The 19,811-nt window shown below is 26.0% G+C and overlaps 1 protein-coding gene across 1 annotated transcript in view; it reads left to right on the plus strand.

Annotated features, from left to right (window-relative positions):
* The first annotated feature begins 424 nt into the window (after window positions 1–424).
* The window catches only part of LOC136071889 (TPR repeat-containing protein DDB_G0287407-like), a 43,030-nt gene continuing 23,643 nt past the window's right edge, over window positions 425–19,811 (plus strand). The window contains 14 exon segments of the mRNA XM_065797509.1: window positions 425–1,118; window positions 1,700–1,768; window positions 1,852–1,958; window positions 5,074–5,207; window positions 8,054–8,187; window positions 8,270–8,365; window positions 12,212–12,304; window positions 12,411–12,467; window positions 12,543–12,685; window positions 12,771–12,984; window positions 13,129–13,302; window positions 14,785–14,972; window positions 15,838–16,000; window positions 16,626–16,788. Of these exon segments, the coding sequence (XP_065653581.1) occupies window positions 639–1,118; window positions 1,700–1,768; window positions 1,852–1,958; window positions 5,074–5,207; window positions 8,054–8,187; window positions 8,270–8,365; window positions 12,212–12,304; window positions 12,411–12,467; window positions 12,543–12,685; window positions 12,771–12,984; window positions 13,129–13,302; window positions 14,785–14,972; window positions 15,838–16,000; window positions 16,626–16,788 (2,215 nt within the window). The 5' untranslated portion in view covers window positions 425–638.

Genomic DNA, 19,811 nt, shown 5'->3' on the forward strand with positions numbered 1-19,811 from the left:
TGATAGTAACAATAATAATTGGTAATAATGGTGGTAATAATAGTAATTATAACAACAACAACAACAACAACAATAATAATAATGATAATAATAATAATAGCAATAATGATAATAATTATAATAAAAATAATAATGATATAACTCATAATAATATTAGCAAAAATAGTAATAGAAAAAATAATAATAATAACAATAGTAATGATAATAATAATAGCAATGCTAACAACATTAAAGAAAAAGTTGTAAATTCCTTCAATTAGATTTATAAATATTTAATTAAGAAACTTGATTTGATAACTAGTTGACTACTTCTATCTTATCATTCATCATTTTTTTAACAATTCATTTTAATATTTTATCATGCTTTTATAAATATTTTATTTTAATGCATTCATCCATAACCATAGTAACAAAGTTTTCCTGTGTTGTCTTTTACATATTTTTATGTAGTTTAGATTTACAAATTTTATGGTATTTTTATTCTAGAGTTTTGTTATATTAAGTATTCATAATTTAAACAAAAGATAAAATAAGATACCAATGTCACAAATAAAAATATAATAGAGAGTTTAAGATATGAAAAATATTGTGATCTATTTTTAATAACAAATATATTTTTTTGATTGTGTTATTTATAAATGGGTTGTGGCTCTTCCAAAAGTAGTGTAGTTGTTGTTCCTCATAACAGAAGTAGACCAACTATTTCAGAATCTATAAATCTAAAGTCAGAACAAACAAAATCAGTTAGCTCTTATTCTATAAAATCAGATATTAATTTTCCTAGTAGATCCGAATCAGTCATCTCAAGATCATCTCTTTTAAAGTCCGACCAAACAGAATCAAGCAGTACATTTTCTTTAAAGTCATCATCAAAATATCTTAATTCAGTGAAAATCTTTAATGTCAATCAAGCAACTCTTGATTTATCATATGAAGAAGCATCTAAACTTCAACCAAAGGACATAGAAGAAATGTGGTCTATTGTAAAGAAAACATCAGATAAGCAAGCCATTAATGTGGAACCTTTAAAAAACCGCAAAGGTTGGCGTACTATTAGAATATTTGTATCAAGCACTTTTAAAGATTTTCATCATGAAAGAGAAGTTCTTGTCAAAGAGGTATGCACATTTTTCAAGAAAAATAAAACTTTTAATTTTTATTTATTAACTTTTAAAATACATGTTTGTAATAAAAATAAACAGTCATTGAAATTAAGAAGAAAAACAAAAACAAACAAAAAATAATAATAATAATTTTTTGGAGAAGTTTATTGCTTTGTTGTATTTACTATTTTGCAAATGAACATATAGCAAATGCAAATTTATATAAAATTATATATTTTAATTGTAATTTTTATATATTTGAAAATACTAAAAATTTGAAAATCAAGTAGGCTCAGCCAATATTTCATTTTGAATTTACACATCTTTGAATAATTATCAGTTAAAAAATAGATAGAGCCAGAACACCAAACAGTACAATGTAACAATGTCTAAACATACAATAGAAATATACACAAAAACAAAGTTCATGGTTTCCAATAAACTTAAAAATAAAAGATCACAAATATCTCCTGATACTGAAATTTATAACTGTTTAACTTGTCCATGGATACTGTAATAAAATTTCCATAACTTCAATGATTTTTTTTTTTAAATGCAGGTTTTTATTTAGTTTATTTTATATTGTTATAATTCAGGTGTTTCCTGATCTTCGGCTTTGGTGTGAACAAAGAAAACTTCGGCTTGTAGAATGTGACTTACGTTGGGTATCTATTTAAAATAGTATTGATTTGTACTAGAAATTATGTAGACATTTTTAAATTTGAATAAAATTTTAAAATTTTTTAAGGGTGTTCCAAAAGATTCTACAACAGAAGAAACTATTAAAATATGTCTCAGTGAACTCGATCGTTGTTATGAAGATAATGTTGCACCTTTCTTCTTAAATTTAGCAGGGTAAATATTTTTACTTATGTATGTATATATATATATATATATATATATATATATATATATATATATATATATATATATATATATATATATATATATATATATATATATATATATATATATATATATATATATATATAATTTATGTATATGTAGGCCTAGGAAGGAGAAAGTGATTGCAAGAACAGAGAAAAGTTCTCTTAAAATAAGTATGGCAAGCCATGCAATCTGCTCCTCCAAACAGCTTTTCATGAAAGCTTTCATTTTTTGCACTTGTTAAATGCAAAATATTATTTTATTGTCAATACATACATGTTTGTAACATTATATTGTTACAGGAACATATTTATATATATATATATATATATATATATATATATATATATATATATATATATATATATATATATATATATATATATATATATATATATACACACAGGGTGATTTAATCAAAAGTATAAACTTTAAATTAACATAATTAATTTTTTGATTGCAAATACATTACATGCGGTAGTACATTTTAAAGCTCATTAAAAAGGAAACTTAATGTTAATAATTTCAAAAAAATTAAAATAACAGCATAGCCGTGAGAAACGATATTCAAAAGCGCATATTTTTAACAAAAAAATTGGTCGAGTTGAAGAGCGTAAGTCTGGTTCAGAGAGCTTATAGAAGTAATTTTAAGAACAGACCATGTCCAACGGCAACAGCTATCACAAAATTATCTAAAAAAATTGATACAACCAGAACAATACTTGACTTGCCACCAAAACCGAGGAATGAGCGAGACATTCGAATTAATGCCAGAAATAAGCTGAAAGTACTCTTCTTCGAAGATCCTACATTGTCGATCAGAAAAGCCTCAGTTGATGTTGAAATTTCATACAGCTTTTGTCGTGATATTCTTCTCAAAGATTTACAACTCAAACCGTATAAATACCAGAGTGCTCATCAACTATTGCCACTTGATTATGAAAAAAGGGTCATTTTTGCTCAATGGTGGCTGGACTTGGAAAAGGATGTTCACAAATGGTTGATCACTACAGATGAAGCCTATTTTTACCTTACTGAGTCGATCAACAAGCAAAATAACAGAATGTGGCTGAAAGAGAGACCTGAGAATTGGATAGAGAAACCGTTGCACGATGCGAAAGTTTTGGTTTGGTGTGCCATTTCCTGCCGAAAAATCTACGGACCCTACTTTTTCGAAGGAATGGTAAATCAGCACAATTACCCGGATATGCTTAAAATTTTTTTCTGGCCTAAGCACTATAGAGTTGAGAGTCACAAAAAATACTACTTTCAACAAGATGGGGCTACTCCGCATACGGCTAATATGGTTCAAGAGTGGTTACAAAGTAAATTTGGGGAGATTTTCATTACCAAGCAACAATGGCCTCCACGATCACCAGACCTCAATCCATGTGATTATTTCCTATGGGGTTATCTTAAGTCTAAAGTTTATAAGCCATTACCGAAGACTTTGGATGATTTAAAAGAGAACATCACGAGAGAAATCCAAAAAATAAACACTTCGGCTTTGGAATCAACGTTTTTGAATTTTACAAAAAGATGTCATTCATTAATTGAAAAAAATGGAGGTTTATATTTATGATAAAATTATACTTTTGCGAGAGCCATAAATCGTTCCTGTAAACAACTTTAAGGGAGTGTGGGCGATTAGTAGAAAGTGAGAGCTAAAGCTCTTGCTTTCCGTTAAGGCCTTATATGCTTCGACTTCCCATTGAAGCATATATACATATATATTATATATATATTTATTTATGTATTTATATATTTATAAATATATATATATATATATTTATATATATATATACATATATATATATATACATAAATATATATATATATATATAAATATAAATATATATATATATATATATATATATATATATATATATATATATATATATATATATATATATATATATATATATACTTATGTATATGAATATATATAATATATAGTGTGCAAATAACAGAATTATTGGGCTAGATTGGTGTATTATTGCAAGTTTATTAAAATAGATAAGTTTTTGAACCTAAAATGACATAAGTTAATGATTTGATTTTATTAACATAAACTCAGTTTACTTAAACTTGAACAAACATGTGGTTGTTTAAATAATTCTTGCTTAATCAAAATTCCAAACAAATATGTAAAAACAATGAGCTGCAATTCACTTTTTCTTGTGTGTTTTGAGTCTCAATGTCCTGATTTAAAAAATTTTCTTAAAAAAAGTTGCTATCAAATTCTGAATCTAATTACATTGTTTTTATTAAATAAAAAAGCAATATTTTAGGCTTAATAATATTAAAGAAAAAATAGCTTTTTGAGATTTTACTAGAGAAAATGGAAAAAAGAAACTTTTTTTCTGCGATTTTTTTTATATATTTTTTAAATAACTTTATTAGTCATAAGTATAATTTTTTTGAAATCAGCATTAGATTTCCTATCTTTCTTGGTTGACTATATTTTGGACAAGTTTTATAGGGCCCAGTCAGATTTTTGGGGCAGTTTCTTCAGAAATTGCTACAAAATGAGAAGCTAAAATTTTCATAATATTTTAATGATATTAAGTTGCATCTCAACTAGTCTAATATCCATTTCCAGAAAATGCTGAAAATCGACTTGCCCTAATATATATATTAACACTTGCCTCCATCTATTTAATCAGTAAATCAATATATATAATATATTTGGTAAAAAAATTTGGTTAACTAAATGTATCGTTGTTGCTCACTTTATATGATATAATAATGTGGAAATTAGAAATTTTTTTTTTTTATATTTAATTACATTAAAATAATTGAACGTAGTTTGGAACACATAATTAACATAAGTATTACGATAATAAGTTGATCTCTTTGACTTTGAACAGAAACAGACTTGAACAGAAGAACACTTTGTTTCTGTTATGTTAAATAGATCAACTTTTTAAACTTACTAACTCTAAAAAATTTTGATATTAAAATTACTTTTATAAATGGAAAATATATTTCACTTCTTAATTTACAGGTTTGCAAGGCCTGTGATAGATGAGATTCCTTCTTAATGAAAAGTTGCTAAATTTTTAAAAAAATTCTTTATTAGAGAGCGAGCTGGTTGGATTCCGAAATTTGAAGATGTCTCATTAAATTTAGCAGCTCAGTATGGATGGGTGTATGGGCTATCAGTTACAGAAATGGAAATTGTACATGGTGCATTTAGAAAGTTAAATCCAAATGGTACAAAAATGTTTTAGATAAATTAAAAAAAAATATTTTGATAATTAATTTGATAAGTAAATAGTTTTTTCTCTATTTTTAACAATCTTTTTTTTTTTTTTCGAATTTTAGTTTTATTTTTTTCTTCGTTTTCATTAATTTTATCTTTTGCATTTACCAGTAACAAAAATAAAAGTACTTGGCTTTATTTACTGTCTAAAATAAATTATTGTCTTAAAGATAAGTCAAGGATGTTTTTCAAATTGTTTTTTTTTTAATTTTAATAAAAACAACATTTATTTGTTAGGACTGTGATAAAAATTGTAAAATGTTGAATGAATAAAAAGCAATTTATAATGAGTTAATAAAAATTTTAAGTAATATTTAATTTAAATAGAGGTTTAGAATAGGTTGTTAAGTTCAACAGCTGATATTGACTGCAATATATAAGTTGGCTTTTATCAGCAAGTAGAGATGAGGCCACTTTAGAGGTGATATTATCAGAAAGATCATTAATCTAGATAAGAAACAATACAAGACCAAGGATGGTCGTACCCCAGAAGTTACTCGAAATGAAGGATAGTGTTGACAATCAAAGACAACTTTAATACTGTGGTTAGAAAAGAGTAGTTCCATATTTTTTAAAACTTTCCCAGATAGGCCATATGAAGTAAGCTTACCAGACTTTTTTTAACATTATGCAAGATTTTATCAAAAGCCTATACCAAGATATATCAAGAGCGATAGCCCTTGCCTCATTGCTTCTGTTTAATGCCCATTACAGTTGCACTAACAGTTAAAATGTCAGCAGGTTAACAAATCTGTATTTATAGTCAGGGTGTTAAGTATTTATAGTCAGGGTGTTAAGTCAGGGTGTTAAAATTTATTTGCTTTAAATTTTATTTAAAGATATAAAAAATTTAAAAATATAAAAAAAACTTCAGAATTGCCATTAAAAAAATTTAATGGCATGATTCTTGTAAAAGTTTTTTAGTTAAACTTTAAAAAAATTTATTTAAAGTAGTTGCTATGGAATAAGTTTCTATGTATCTTTTTCATACATAGAATGTATATATTTATGTATTTTGTACATAAAAACTTGATTTAAAAAAGATTTCTCTGAATTGAAATAATGAAACACTACAAAGAAAAGTTTCATCTATACAAAGAAGTTTACTTCTTTAGAAATCTCTAAAGATGCTTTTATCTTCTATCAATTGGTTTGTTTTAAATAAAGCAGTTGAACACAACTTAAAAAAAGATGTTGAACATGCATTAAAAGAAGTTTAAAATTTAAGCAAATGGTAATGTTAGTTCCTTTCAAACTTTAAATATTATAAAAATATTAACAAGTCTCTCTTAGTATAGACCACTCTGGAAGAATCAGACTTCTTAAAAATGGTTTAAGTTTTTCTTTTCCCTGAAATGTATAAATTACACTGACTTTTACATATTTTTTGAGCATATCAAGCAGTTTTTTCAAAGTAGCATTGTTACTTTTTTTCCTACCTGCCTATGTGATGCATCTTTGTTTCTAGACAATTTTTTTTCTTTACTTTACTACACATAAAAAAAATAGTTCCTTATATACCTCATATATGGAAACCGTATTTCATAAGGAAGCTCACTTCATACCTCTTTTTGTTACTTTATCTTTTTTACACACAAGGTAAATTTAGTTTTTTGCTTACATAATTAAACTTATAAAATTAGTAATATAATAATAAAATTAATATTGGTAAGTTAGTATAAGGGTTCACTATTACAAAAAAAAAAATTCTACAAATCTGAATTCATAAGCCACGTAATCATGAAGAAATATTTACATTTTTTTATGTTGGTAAAATATCAGTTCTAACCAAAAAATGATTAGATGTTACCATTAAAAGATTTTAATCGATTGTTTGCAAATTCGTATGTGCATGTCTAGCTCTTATTATATCAGTGGAACAAAAATGGGTGAACAGCATAAGAGAATCAAAAACTCACACATCTACAAATATATTCATTCCTGTGATAATTATTTTATCGATGATAATAACAACGGCTTCTCCATATTGGGTTTTGCGTCCAATAAATTTGAATTTAAAGTTAAAGAAAAGTTATTTCAGTAGTAAAAACTAGATATGATCAATCAGATGAACCATTTCAAAATATTTCTCATGCCCTAACTCCAGTCAAATATCACGTTGTTAACTATCTGTATGTATTAAGTATCTGTATCTTCAAAACATTATTTTACTACATTGCAATGTCAAATGCTTTCTGTTATTTAATATTATTTATAATACTTAAATCAAAGTATCATAAATAATACTAGGATGGTTAAAAAATACAACTTATGATGGTTGTAAAAATTATTTTATGGTTGATGTCTAAAATAGAAAATGAATACCTTGCTCCTCACATAAGGCAATGATATTCACATTTGGATTTGAAGAAAGGTTAGCGTAATAATGGAGATGCTGGCTGTTTCTTATGTGCTTCATCGGCATAATAGATATCTATTTAGCACCTATGAAACACCTACCTTTGTAGTCTTTAAAACTTAAAATCAACATTATATTAAAAGTAAATTTACTTTATAAAAAATAAAATTTTAAAAATTTTAATGTTTATAAAATTTAAAAAATAACATTTATAAAATATATAAAATTCTCATAGATGTGAATTTTTGAATTTATGAAAGTAAAAAGTATCAAGTAGTAAAATTAATCTATAAATAAAAAAAAATATATAAATATAATTTTTATATAAAAATATATATACAGCATCCAATGTATATTGTATGAAACTTTTTAATATTTGAAAATTTTTATTATATTTATTCTATATTGTTAGGTTATTTAGATTTATTATTTTTACAGCTTTATTTTTAATCCGTGAGCCTGATAGTCTTAATGGTATCCCTGATGATGTCAAGAAAGACTTTCAAGATACTTCAGAGTTTTGTGTAGAAAAGTTAAAAGCTCTAAAAAATGTCATCATGGATACATTTGAGGTAGTTATCATACTTTTTTTATTTTGTTTTATCCTTTAAATAAAATTTTAATTTGGTTGTATATATATGTATCTTTTGTTAGGAGAGCCACATATATAGATATCGAGTTAAAGGAAAATATAATCATGGTATAGTGGAATTTGAAGGTTTAAGTGGTAATTCACCCTTTTCACATACTGTAAGTATAAAATGTAGTTTCTTAAACTATATAAACGCTGTTACATTAAGTATTTTTAGTATAATTAATATTTAAAATAATTAAAAATAAGGATTTGCGCCATGTAGTTGAACAATATGATTTGTAGCAAAGTTTATACTGTTAAAAAGCATCTTAAACTAGTTAATCACATTTATAATTTTTTAAATTACTGCCACATTTATAATTTCCTAATTTACTGCCACATTTATAATTTCTTAAGTTACTGCCATAATTTATAATTTCTTTAGTTACTGCCACATTAATGATTTTTAAGTTACTGTTTTAAGTTACTTATTTATAATTTCTTAACTTATATTTATAATTTCTGGCAATAAGTTAAAATATTTTTTAAGTTACTGTCCCTTTTAAAATTTTTAAGTTACTGCCACATTTATAATTTCCTAAGTTACTGTCATACAAAGTATGTTCTTACTTATTTTTCAAGTGAGAAAAATGTTCATAAAAAAAAATCAATGAGAAAAATTTCTGTACAAGGAAAAACGTCCTTTACTTGTAATGAAAATAAAAGCAATGCCATTAATCTCATGTGATATTAAGTGTTATATGTTCCAGAATATGATGAAATGTAATGCTGATGAAAGCAGCATTAAAGGTGGTTGATGTTGGTGAAAGTCTTGAAGTTTTGAATAGAAAGGCCAGACTGTAAAGATACAAGATTCAAGTTTTTGAAATTGTTACAAAAATGTAGGGTAAGTTTATTGGCTTAGTTTAATGCAATGCCCACCAAAAACAAAACAAAAAAAATACTTTAAATAGCACTAGCTATAACTGCAAAGTTTTTGTAAATAGTATATATTAGTTTGCACAAGTGTGCTTGAAGTCCCTACAATGTCATTGAGCCAAACCAAGATATGAATATATGACTGAAGCCTGGATGCTGGAAAATGTTATGACTTAGCTGTATGCCTTGTAGCTATTAGTTCTTTTAAAGTTATAAACCTTTGTACATGTTGCACCTATCAGGTCGCTTAGCAACCTAGTTTAACATGGTACCAATTTTTTAACCATGAGCGAGATCTCGTTCTTGTTTCTCGTGAGAAATAGGACTTCTCATGAGAAATAGAAAATTCTCGGGAGAAGTAGAACGAGACTTAAATATTATATTATTTTTTAAATTAAAAATTATTATAATTTACAAAATGCTTAATAATTTGTTTTTTTAATTAAATAATATTTTGACTCCGTGATTTTAATAAATCTAATTAAAAATTTAATTTGTTTTTGACAAAAACAAATTAAATTTTTAATTAGATTTTTTGATTAGATTTTTTTTTAAAATCTAATTAAAAAGTTTTAATTAGATTTTAAATATTTTTAATTAGATTTTAAATACAAAAACTTTTTGTATAAAATGGTGCACTTTCGACTTAATTTCATTAGTTTACCAGTGGAATTTAACTTGACACATATTGTTCATATTGAAAAGAAATATTCTTGCCTCATTTCAACGATCAAAAATATCACCAAGAAAAAACAAAATCTGGAGATTCAAAAAACAAATGACAGTGCTGAATGCAAGGCGATCAAAAAGTCTTTGAAAACAAAAGATGGAAACACAAGCGGACTTCATCGTCACCTCGAAAAAAAACACAGCCAAGATTACGTTGAGTATTCTGAAAAAATTGACAACTCTCTTCTTCCTCCTCCTAAGAAGAAACAACGAACCATGGTCGAAATGCTTGAAACAAAGTCCAAATATGACAAAGACAATTCCATTCAAAAACATTTTGACTCTGCAATGCTGGATTACTATTGCACTGATCTGGCATCCTTTTCAGCAGTCGAAGGAAAAGGTTTCAAGAAATTGTTTGACATTGCAAACCCTAAACTGAGCCTTTATCACAGAACAACATATTCAAGAAAGCTTTCAATTTGGTCAAGAGAAGTTCAAGCTGGAATGAAGAGCATTATAACGGAGATTACGCCAAATCTAAAAAGTGCTGCATTTACTTCTGGCCTTTGGACTTCTAGAGCTCAGGACAGCTACATCTCTTGGACTTTTCATGCAATTGACGAAAATTGAAGACTACATCGCTGGACACCCCATGTCCACTAGTTCCCAGGCAGACACACAGGTATCTTAATTGAAGGAAAGCTGGATTCTTTCTTAGAAGAACTGAATTTGCCTGCTGATTTACCAATGTACTGTGTGAACGACCAGGCAAGAAACAGTAAACTTGCAGTGAAATTGTCAAAGCGCCTTGACCAATACTTGTGCAACATTCATATATTGCAATGTGCAGTTCGAGACTCATTGGAATGACTGCTGGAATGGATGATGCGTTGCAAACATGCAAAGATTTGGCTTCTTTAACTCACCAGTCAACAGTTGCAGCTGAGTTGAGAATCAGAATCAGACGCTCAAGGAATCAATTTTAGACAGTTACGCCAATCTGTTGACACAAGATGGAATAGTGAACTGGATTGTATGGCTTCTGTCCTACATCTAAAGAGTGCAATTATCAGCTTATGTGCAATCGAAGATATTTTTTCTTCAAAGACCATCAGTGCATCACAGTGGAAATCAATCGAGGGGGCAGTAGAAATTTTGGCACCACTTAAAGAAACTACAGAAACGTGGTCGGCTGAGTCTATTCCAACAATTAACGCGGTCGCCGCTCTTTTATTTTATTTTCATTCTCTTTATTTAATCCATGACAAAATTGATCAATTTATTGAGGCGGATGGAAAAAATGGCTACAGTGTCTTGTATACAAAAAACTTGAAAAGCTGCATTGAGAAAAGATTTCCTCTTTGTCACACTGGAAACTTATTGAGTGCTGCAGCAAACTACTTAAATCCTGCTTTAAATGGACTTCACTTGAAGCTCTTCAAAAAATTTCAAACAACAAAAGAATGGTTAGCCTCACAGGTTAAGGATAATGTTGAGTGCCAACCTGTTGCCTGAGTCCTTTCAGCAGATTTGTCCCCTAATTCCAAACTGAAGCGCAAGTTAAACGTCAGACTTGAAACACAAGAGCTAACATCTGAACTGAATCCTATTTTGAGCGAAATGTGCCAGTATGAATATCTCCCTGATGCCAAAAAAGACTTTCCGATTCTTGATTGGTGGAAATTGCATTCAAATACATTGCCAGAACTCTCTAGCTAGACAAATTTTAGCTATTCCAGCAAGTTCAACTAAAGCAAGTTCAACTAAACAGCAAGTTCAGAGAGAGTCATCCAGACACAACTTACACCCAGAAAAAGTAGAACAAATCATCTTAACCAGAGAAAACATTGTCTCGTTGGAAAAGTTTGGCAAAAAAATTCTGAATTAATATTTGAAAAAGTTGTTTACATTTGACAAATGTCATTTGTGTCTATTTGTCAAAATCATGTTTTCATTTTTTTTTTACTTGGATTTTAATAAATTTGTTTTCAAAAATTGTTAAATTTCTCGTCTCGTTCTCGGTTTGAAAAAACCTAGTCTCGCTCATGGTTACAATTTTTTGTTGTTATTATTATTATTATGCTTTTTCCTGATTTTAATTTCTTTATTTCAATCTTTGTTTCAGAACTACTATTGCATATGATTTCAAATTTTATTTTATTTCAAATTTGAAATTAAAAAACAACTTAGGTGTGAGTTTTTTATTTGTGTGGTCTTCATAAAAAATTGCTATTGTTTTAAAATGCTTGTAAAAATACTTGATAATAAAATGAATTATAAACTAAGAAAATAACTACAAATTAAAATGGTACCTACAATAATAGTTTTGAACATTATATAAGTAATAAAAATAATAATGATAAGTTATAACGTATGTATTAATTAAGAATTTCTTTAAATTATTTTATAAGGTTTTTGATTTTTTTCAAAAACGAATTGAAATATTGTATCCTTTGGACCCGAGTCCAGAAGACCCACTACAAGTTCAAAAGGAAGCACACGAGGTTGGTTTGAAATTTTTTCTTTTTGCTTATATCTTACTTTTAAACTTTTATGTTTTTATTGATATTTATTTTTATTGAAGTTTTAAAAAAGCAATTTTAACTTTAGACCTTTTTGGATAGTCGGTCCCAGTGTGTTCTTGGCAGGGATAAGCTCATTTCTCAAGTATTGTTATTTTGCCTGTTGCATTATATTTTACATATTTTTGATTAAAGATGCTGACAGTTTATTTTTTGTTAGATAGATCATTATTCAAAATATGATAATAGTAGAACACCATTACTAGTTATTGGAACAGCTGGTGCAGGAAAGTCTGCTCTGATGGCAAAATGTGCAAGTAATGCAATTCAAATGGCTGAAAAAAATGAAATTGCTGTGCCTGCGTATGTTTTTGCATTCAGCATAATTTTTGTCACAATTTTTTTATTTAGATGTATTTATATTAATTGAAAGGAAAATTTTTTTTAGTGGTTTTAAGAAATGGAAAATATTTTTTCACTTTGTTGGTGCAACACCAGGATCAACTGATCTTGCATTTTTTTTACAACGTTTAACAAAGGAAGCAAAACCAGACATGAAAGATATTGTTAGCGATCTTGAAACACTCATACAGCTAACCAATAGTTTATTAGCAAATCCCAATACCGAACCTATTATACTGTTCATTGATGCTGTTAATCAGGTGATTACTCCTTCATGTTGAACTTTCTGTAACTAAAGTATTTTTGATCATGTTGTATGATAAAAAAAAACGTTTTTCCTTTTGTAATTTTAATTTCTTATTAACTTGTTTTAACCTTTTTAATTGTTTATTTTGTGTTAACAGTTAGATGAAGATAAACAACAGTTTCTTAGTCGATGGCTCCCAGATTGCTTATCTCCGACAGTTCGTATTGTTGTCTCTATGATTGAAGGCACGCAAAGTCATCAAATGCTACGCTCCTATAAACCTTCTCCTATTGAAATAGTGTGTGGTCCACTCAATATGGAAGCGAGAATGGTGAGTTAATTATATTGTCATTATATAAGATATTAGATTATTTAATAACTTTGTTTTAAATTTAAAAAAGTGTAGACACATTGAGACATTTCTAATAACATCTGGGTTATTCATTGATGTATTCCAGTTTTGATAAAACATTTTTCAATGACTCTGATAAATGTCAAGAGTATTCTAAAATTATTAAATATGCATATTTAATAATTTTAGAATGTTCTAGATTAAATAGTTAAGTCTAATTATTAAATCTCAATGAGGGTCTTAAGAAAATTTATAATAGTTCGGTTCTCTATTTATGATCTTAAAAAAGATCCGCCCCAGGTATTGCAACAGTATTCCATACATGACCGGATTTGAGATTTATAGAGATATAGAATAGAATCTGGAGTAAGAAAGTGTTGAGCTCGATAAATAGATGCAACCTTAGCAGATGCTAATTTTGCAACTGACTTGATATATGGTTTCCAAGAAATATTGGAAGTAAGAGTTAATCCTAGAAGATGAAGGGTAGATGACTTATCGAGTACATTACTGTTCATAAATATAGGAAGATCTAAATTATTGCAATAATGATTGGCTGAAAAAAATTGAGTTTTATCTGAATTAAAGTTCTACAGCACGGGGCTCACAATGGCTGGCCACTGTGAGCCCCTTATCATGACAAGAATAAATGGTAGTATTATCAGTGAACAAGAAATCGGCATCATCAAGATCTCACATAGAGTTCTACTTTCATTTACCAAAAAAAGTTGCAATTGTTTACGCAATTAGATTATTAAAAAAATCACACAAATAGATGGTTAAAAAAAAAGTTTCAGTTCAAACCAGCCTAACCAAAGTTCTAAAACTATGCATAAAACTTGGTTTTTAAAAGAACCAACTTAGATGACATCTGCACATAACCAACTTAGATGACATCTGCACATAACCAACTTAGATGACATCTGCACATAACCAACTTAGATCTGCACAGAAAATAAAAGTTAATAAAGTGTTACTTTAAATTTTAGTTGCTTTAACTAGCCTCATAATATTTTGACAGTGATAATAATTTACAAATGGAAAATGAATACAGCATTTACTTATGCTTCACAAATTTAAAATTAAAATGTGTTTAACTAAGTATCTGTTTAAACTTTTAAAAATGTAAGATTTAATGTTTAAATGTTGTAATAAAAACTGGTTTTTATTAAAAAATTAGGCTAAAAAATATAACTTTTTTTATGCCTTTTTTTTTAACTTTTCTACTAGAGTTACATGAAAGTTGCAAAAAGTAATTTAGTTTTAAAAACTTTAGTTTAAAAGAGATAAAAATATTTATTCAATTATAGATTTAAGATGGTACCTCCATTTCCAGAGTAAAATAATTCTGTTTATGCAATTAAATTCAAAGTGATAAAGTTATTTTAAAACATTTTTTTTATTATTATTGGAAAGAACATTATGTAATAACATCTGTAATACATATTAAATGTTTTTTAGGAAATTGTCTCAAATATTTTATCAATTTACAACAAACAGCTAGATAGTGAACAACTTGAAACACTTTGTCAAAAAAGAGGTTCAAGCAATCCTTTATGGCTAACGCTGGCTTGCGAAGAGTTGCGTGTTTTTGGCACATTTGAGTTATTGAAGGACAAAATTAATAATTTACCTGATGATTTGATCAAGTAAGATTAGGAATCATTAAAATTTATTTATTAGTAAAAAAAAGCTTATGAAATTATGCAATACAACTTTATACAATGACATGATTCTCAAATAAATTAAATGTAATTTTTTTTTAAATTAAGGTTTTAATAGATTTTTAAAGTTTATTTTTTTATTTTTTGTATAAAATTTTTTCCGCAATTGCGGAAAATATAAATATAAATATAAGTTATAAAAAAAATAGTTATGCAATTTTTTAGTTTGCTATATAGTTATTTTTTTAATATTAATATACATAACTATATATATAAATATATATATATATATATAAATATATATATAAATATATAAATAACTATATATATATGTAAATTATGTTAGTGTATTTTACAAATAGAGTGCTCAACGTTCTTAAAGAACAGAGCAATAATAAATTAGTAAAAAAGTTAGATAAGTGTTTTTTACTAATTTATTTATATATATATATATTTATTTATATATATATATATATTTATATATATATATATATATATATATATATATATATATATATATATATATATATATGTATATATATATATATATACATTTATATATAAATATATATATATATATGTATATATTTATATATAAATATATATATATATATATATATATATATATATAATATTAATATATATATATTATAAATTTATATAACTAAATATTTAATTTGTACAATAAATAATTAGTGTACATAGTTATATAGTTAATTATGCTGAAAAAGTAAAAGAATTAAGTGAATAATTTGATTTTAAATTAAAATAAAAAAACATTTTTTTAAATTTAAAAATACATTTATGAAAATGATAAAAATAGTAACAATATTTCCTTTTTTTTCCCAAGCTTAGAGACAGAAGTGTTTACTCGATTTGAATCAGAAACTGGAGGTGTACTAATGAAAGCTACTCTTTGTTTGTTAGAAGTCTCCAGACATGGTTTGTTAGAAACTGAGTTATTAGCACTACTTGGTGATTCAAAGAATATACAATGCACAGAATATATTGAGGTTAATTTATTACTTATATATATTTATAGGGTGCCATTGGAATAAACCATTACTTAAATGTAAATTTAAATTTTTTATTTAAAAAGTTTTTTCTGCAAGAACAAAATAAATGCTTGTATATCACTCATATTTTACAAATATTATTTTGGTAATTCAGAATGTATGCCAACAGTATATATTTAATTTTCATGAAAATTCTTTGCTTACATAAATTCCTAAAAAACAACCCTTTTTTTACCTTGCATAACTACTGTACTGTTTATAGCACAACATTAGTAGAAAATGCAACTTTTTGGAAATTTCAGGTTTGTAAAACTAAAAATAGAAATATTCAAATATTGAAAAACTTTGAATATTTCTTTTTAAAGTTAAAGGCTAAATTGTTTTCTCTTTCTAAAAAAATAATTTCTTAAACTTTGAAGTGTTTTTTTTTTTGTTTGTTTTTTTGTTTATCCTCAAAAAAAATTTTATATAAATGTCACAAGTATTTGTTGTTTTTATTTTCTAGTTTCTCTTAATAAGATGTTTTTCACTTATTGTTGTTGTTATTGGGACTTTTTTTGGTGAAATTAAAAATAAAAAAATTAAACTTATTTATAACATAATGGTTATTATTTATATAAAGGGAGAAGATGATAAAATAATGGAAGCTACAGAAAAAATGAATCTCCAATCAGCTATCACTTTAGACACAGAGAAGCATGAAGTTGAACAATTAACTGATATGTTTTCCAAGCAAGTAGAGGATACATACAAAGTAAAAGAAACCAAGGAAAATGACGCTAAAAGTAAAATGTCTTTTGGTTGATTTTATTTTACTTTTAAATTTTGATTTTCAGACTTGGTTTTAATTTTTTTTCCAAAGAATGGCACATTTATTTATTTATATGTATATGTATATATATATATATATATATATATATATATATATATATATATATATATATATATATATATATATATATATATATATATATATATATACATATATATATATATATATATATATATATATATATATATACATATATATATATATATACATATATATATATATATATATATATATATATATATATACATATATATATATATATATATATATATATATATATATACATATATATATATATTTGTATATATATATATATATATATATATATATATATATATATATATATATATATATATATATATATATATAACTTTTTAATTTTTAAATAATTGTGCCTGACTTTTTTTTGTGGCAAGGGAGTTATATATATATATTTATATATATATATATATATATATATATATATATATATATATATATATATATATATATATATATATATTTATATATTTAAACAACTTTAAAAAGTATTCTACACAATAGAGTGCTCAATGTTCTTAAAAGAACAGAGCAATTATATATTAGTAGAAAATCACTTAACAAAAATTTTTTCCATTTAACATTGTGTTTCATCAACAAAGATTCTTCAGAAATGAATGATCAAATTAATAAAACTTCAATTTATACCAAAAATTAAATTACAGGAAGTTGCAAATGTCTTAACTACTGTAAATTTTCACACATTTGTGGAATTTGCTGACACTATTATAAAAAGAATTCTTTAGAAATGATTACTTATGCTGTTTTTTTAAATATTTTTTTAAAGAGGTTAGTTAATGTAAATATTATTTGAACTCATTTATTTTTATAGTTTTTTAGGAGAAACTTATTTTCGTGCCTACATTTCGAAATTAATTTTGATCTTTTGTTTAATAAGCATTCTTGATTTGCATGTGTAATTATTTCAAATTTTTCTTGTAGGCATAGTATGCATTTTTTGGAAATATTGTTATATGCAGCCGCTGTTTTAAGGATAGACCAATTCAGTATAAAATCGTCAATATTTTTTTCTTTTAATTCCCATATATATTTTAACAGCATGGTGTCTTTTAAATACTTTTTATTCTTGAAAGATTGCTTATGATTGGCAAAACGATTTTTCCATTCACCCTCTGTTATGCCAATATATTGTTTATCAGGTACATTCTAAGAGGAAACAACACATTTTTATACCACATTTTTTGATAAACAACTTCCACTTATTAGACAATTGATTTTTTGTTTACAATTACAATTTTCTGTAGTTTTTTCATTTATTAAAAAATTTCTGATGAATCTTTGTTGATGAAACACAGTGTTTAATGGAAAAAAATTTTGTTAAGTGATTTTCTACTAATATATATATATATATATATATATATATATATATATATATATATATATATATATATATATATATATATATATATATATATATATACAGCGTGGAAAATAAGAAATCAAAGGCGAGCGGTCAAACTGACCGGCTAATACATAAAATTGACGGTCAGTTGTTTTTTTTGGGCGGTCAAAATTTTAATTTTTTTTTTGTTTTAAATTTTTATTGTAGCAATTATTCTGCATGACGAAAACTTTGTAAATAAAACAATAACTTGATACTTTAAAATGAACGAACTCGTATTCCTTTTTTAATTGTATTCTATCTTTTTAAATAATAAAAAATGCACATTTTTATGTTATATCAAAAAAATTTAAACTGAATACTTAATCAAGTATCGTTTTATGTAATACTATTATAATAAATGCCTAAGTTACAAAAAACAAAGTTTTATATAACTTAAAAATGTTTTTTTAAAGATACGTTTCATCTGATTTATTAACCAAAGTTTCATCGAAAGACGATTTTAAATCTAAAGACTCTTCTGATGACGATTCTAAATCAATTAATGTTTTTATAGTTGTTTTTTTCTTTTCTTTTTTTGAATAAATTTTTCGACTTTCTTGTGTAGGCCTTCGCAGCGTATCTTCGGCCCATAATTCAATGGCAGGATTCACATCAAATTCTTCACTATTTGTTTCATCAGTGCACACCCGAATTAAATTATTGAGCCGTTTTTCAGTTAAGCGATTTCTTGTGTCAGTTTTAATTCTATTCATAAGAGAAAAAAGACGCTCAACCTTTCCATTCGAAATAGGCAATACGAACAGCAGTTCAACAAGAAGTAGAACTGGACTCCAAACTTTTTTCATAGAACTCGAAAAAATTTGGTACCATACTTTACGGTACTCAGTTTTATCTGGTGCCAAATATTTGACAGTGTAATCAACTAAGTTATGCCAAGCATCAAACATATTATTTACACTCCCAGTGAAGCCAGCATAACGTAACGGCATATTATAAAAGTCATACAATTTTTCGATGTTATCATCAGCAAATGAATTATTGGTGTTATTTTGAAACCAGCCACCAGTGTTTAGGATAAATATTCCATACATATCAGGAACCGTATTTTGTGTTCCCAAACGCTCTTCTATGGATTCGGCAATTAACGCTACAATCATTGATTTCGAATTCTTAACTAAAGTTAGTGCGTTTGTAAAGTCATGAAGCTCAACATCCTGGAATGAATACTTTCCAGTGTTGTTTTTTACTTTTGCAAGGAAACGTTTGACTGTTGGTAAATCCGCAAATTCTTTTTTCTTCAAGCGACTTAACTGTTTTTTAGTTTGTTTAATAAATCTAGATGATGCTACGGAATTGAAAAGATAAAGATAACAAGTTTGCTGGCGATAAAACTTCTATGAATGATGCTATATAAAGAGGTATTCGTCCATGATTCCACTTCTGATGATACTCTTTAAACTTTGCTCTTTCTGCTTGAGTAAAACTGAAATCTGCAGTCATGTTTTCGAGATGTTTCATATATACTCCATATTTGTCTAAGATCATCTCAAGTGCTTGAATTTTATGTGCAA

The sequence above is a fragment of the Hydra vulgaris genome, chromosome 05, assembly GCF_038396675.1.
Source record: "Hydra vulgaris chromosome 05, alternate assembly HydraT2T_AEP".
In the NCBI taxonomy this organism is placed as follows: Eukaryota; Metazoa; Cnidaria; class Hydrozoa; order Anthoathecata; family Hydridae; genus Hydra; species Hydra vulgaris.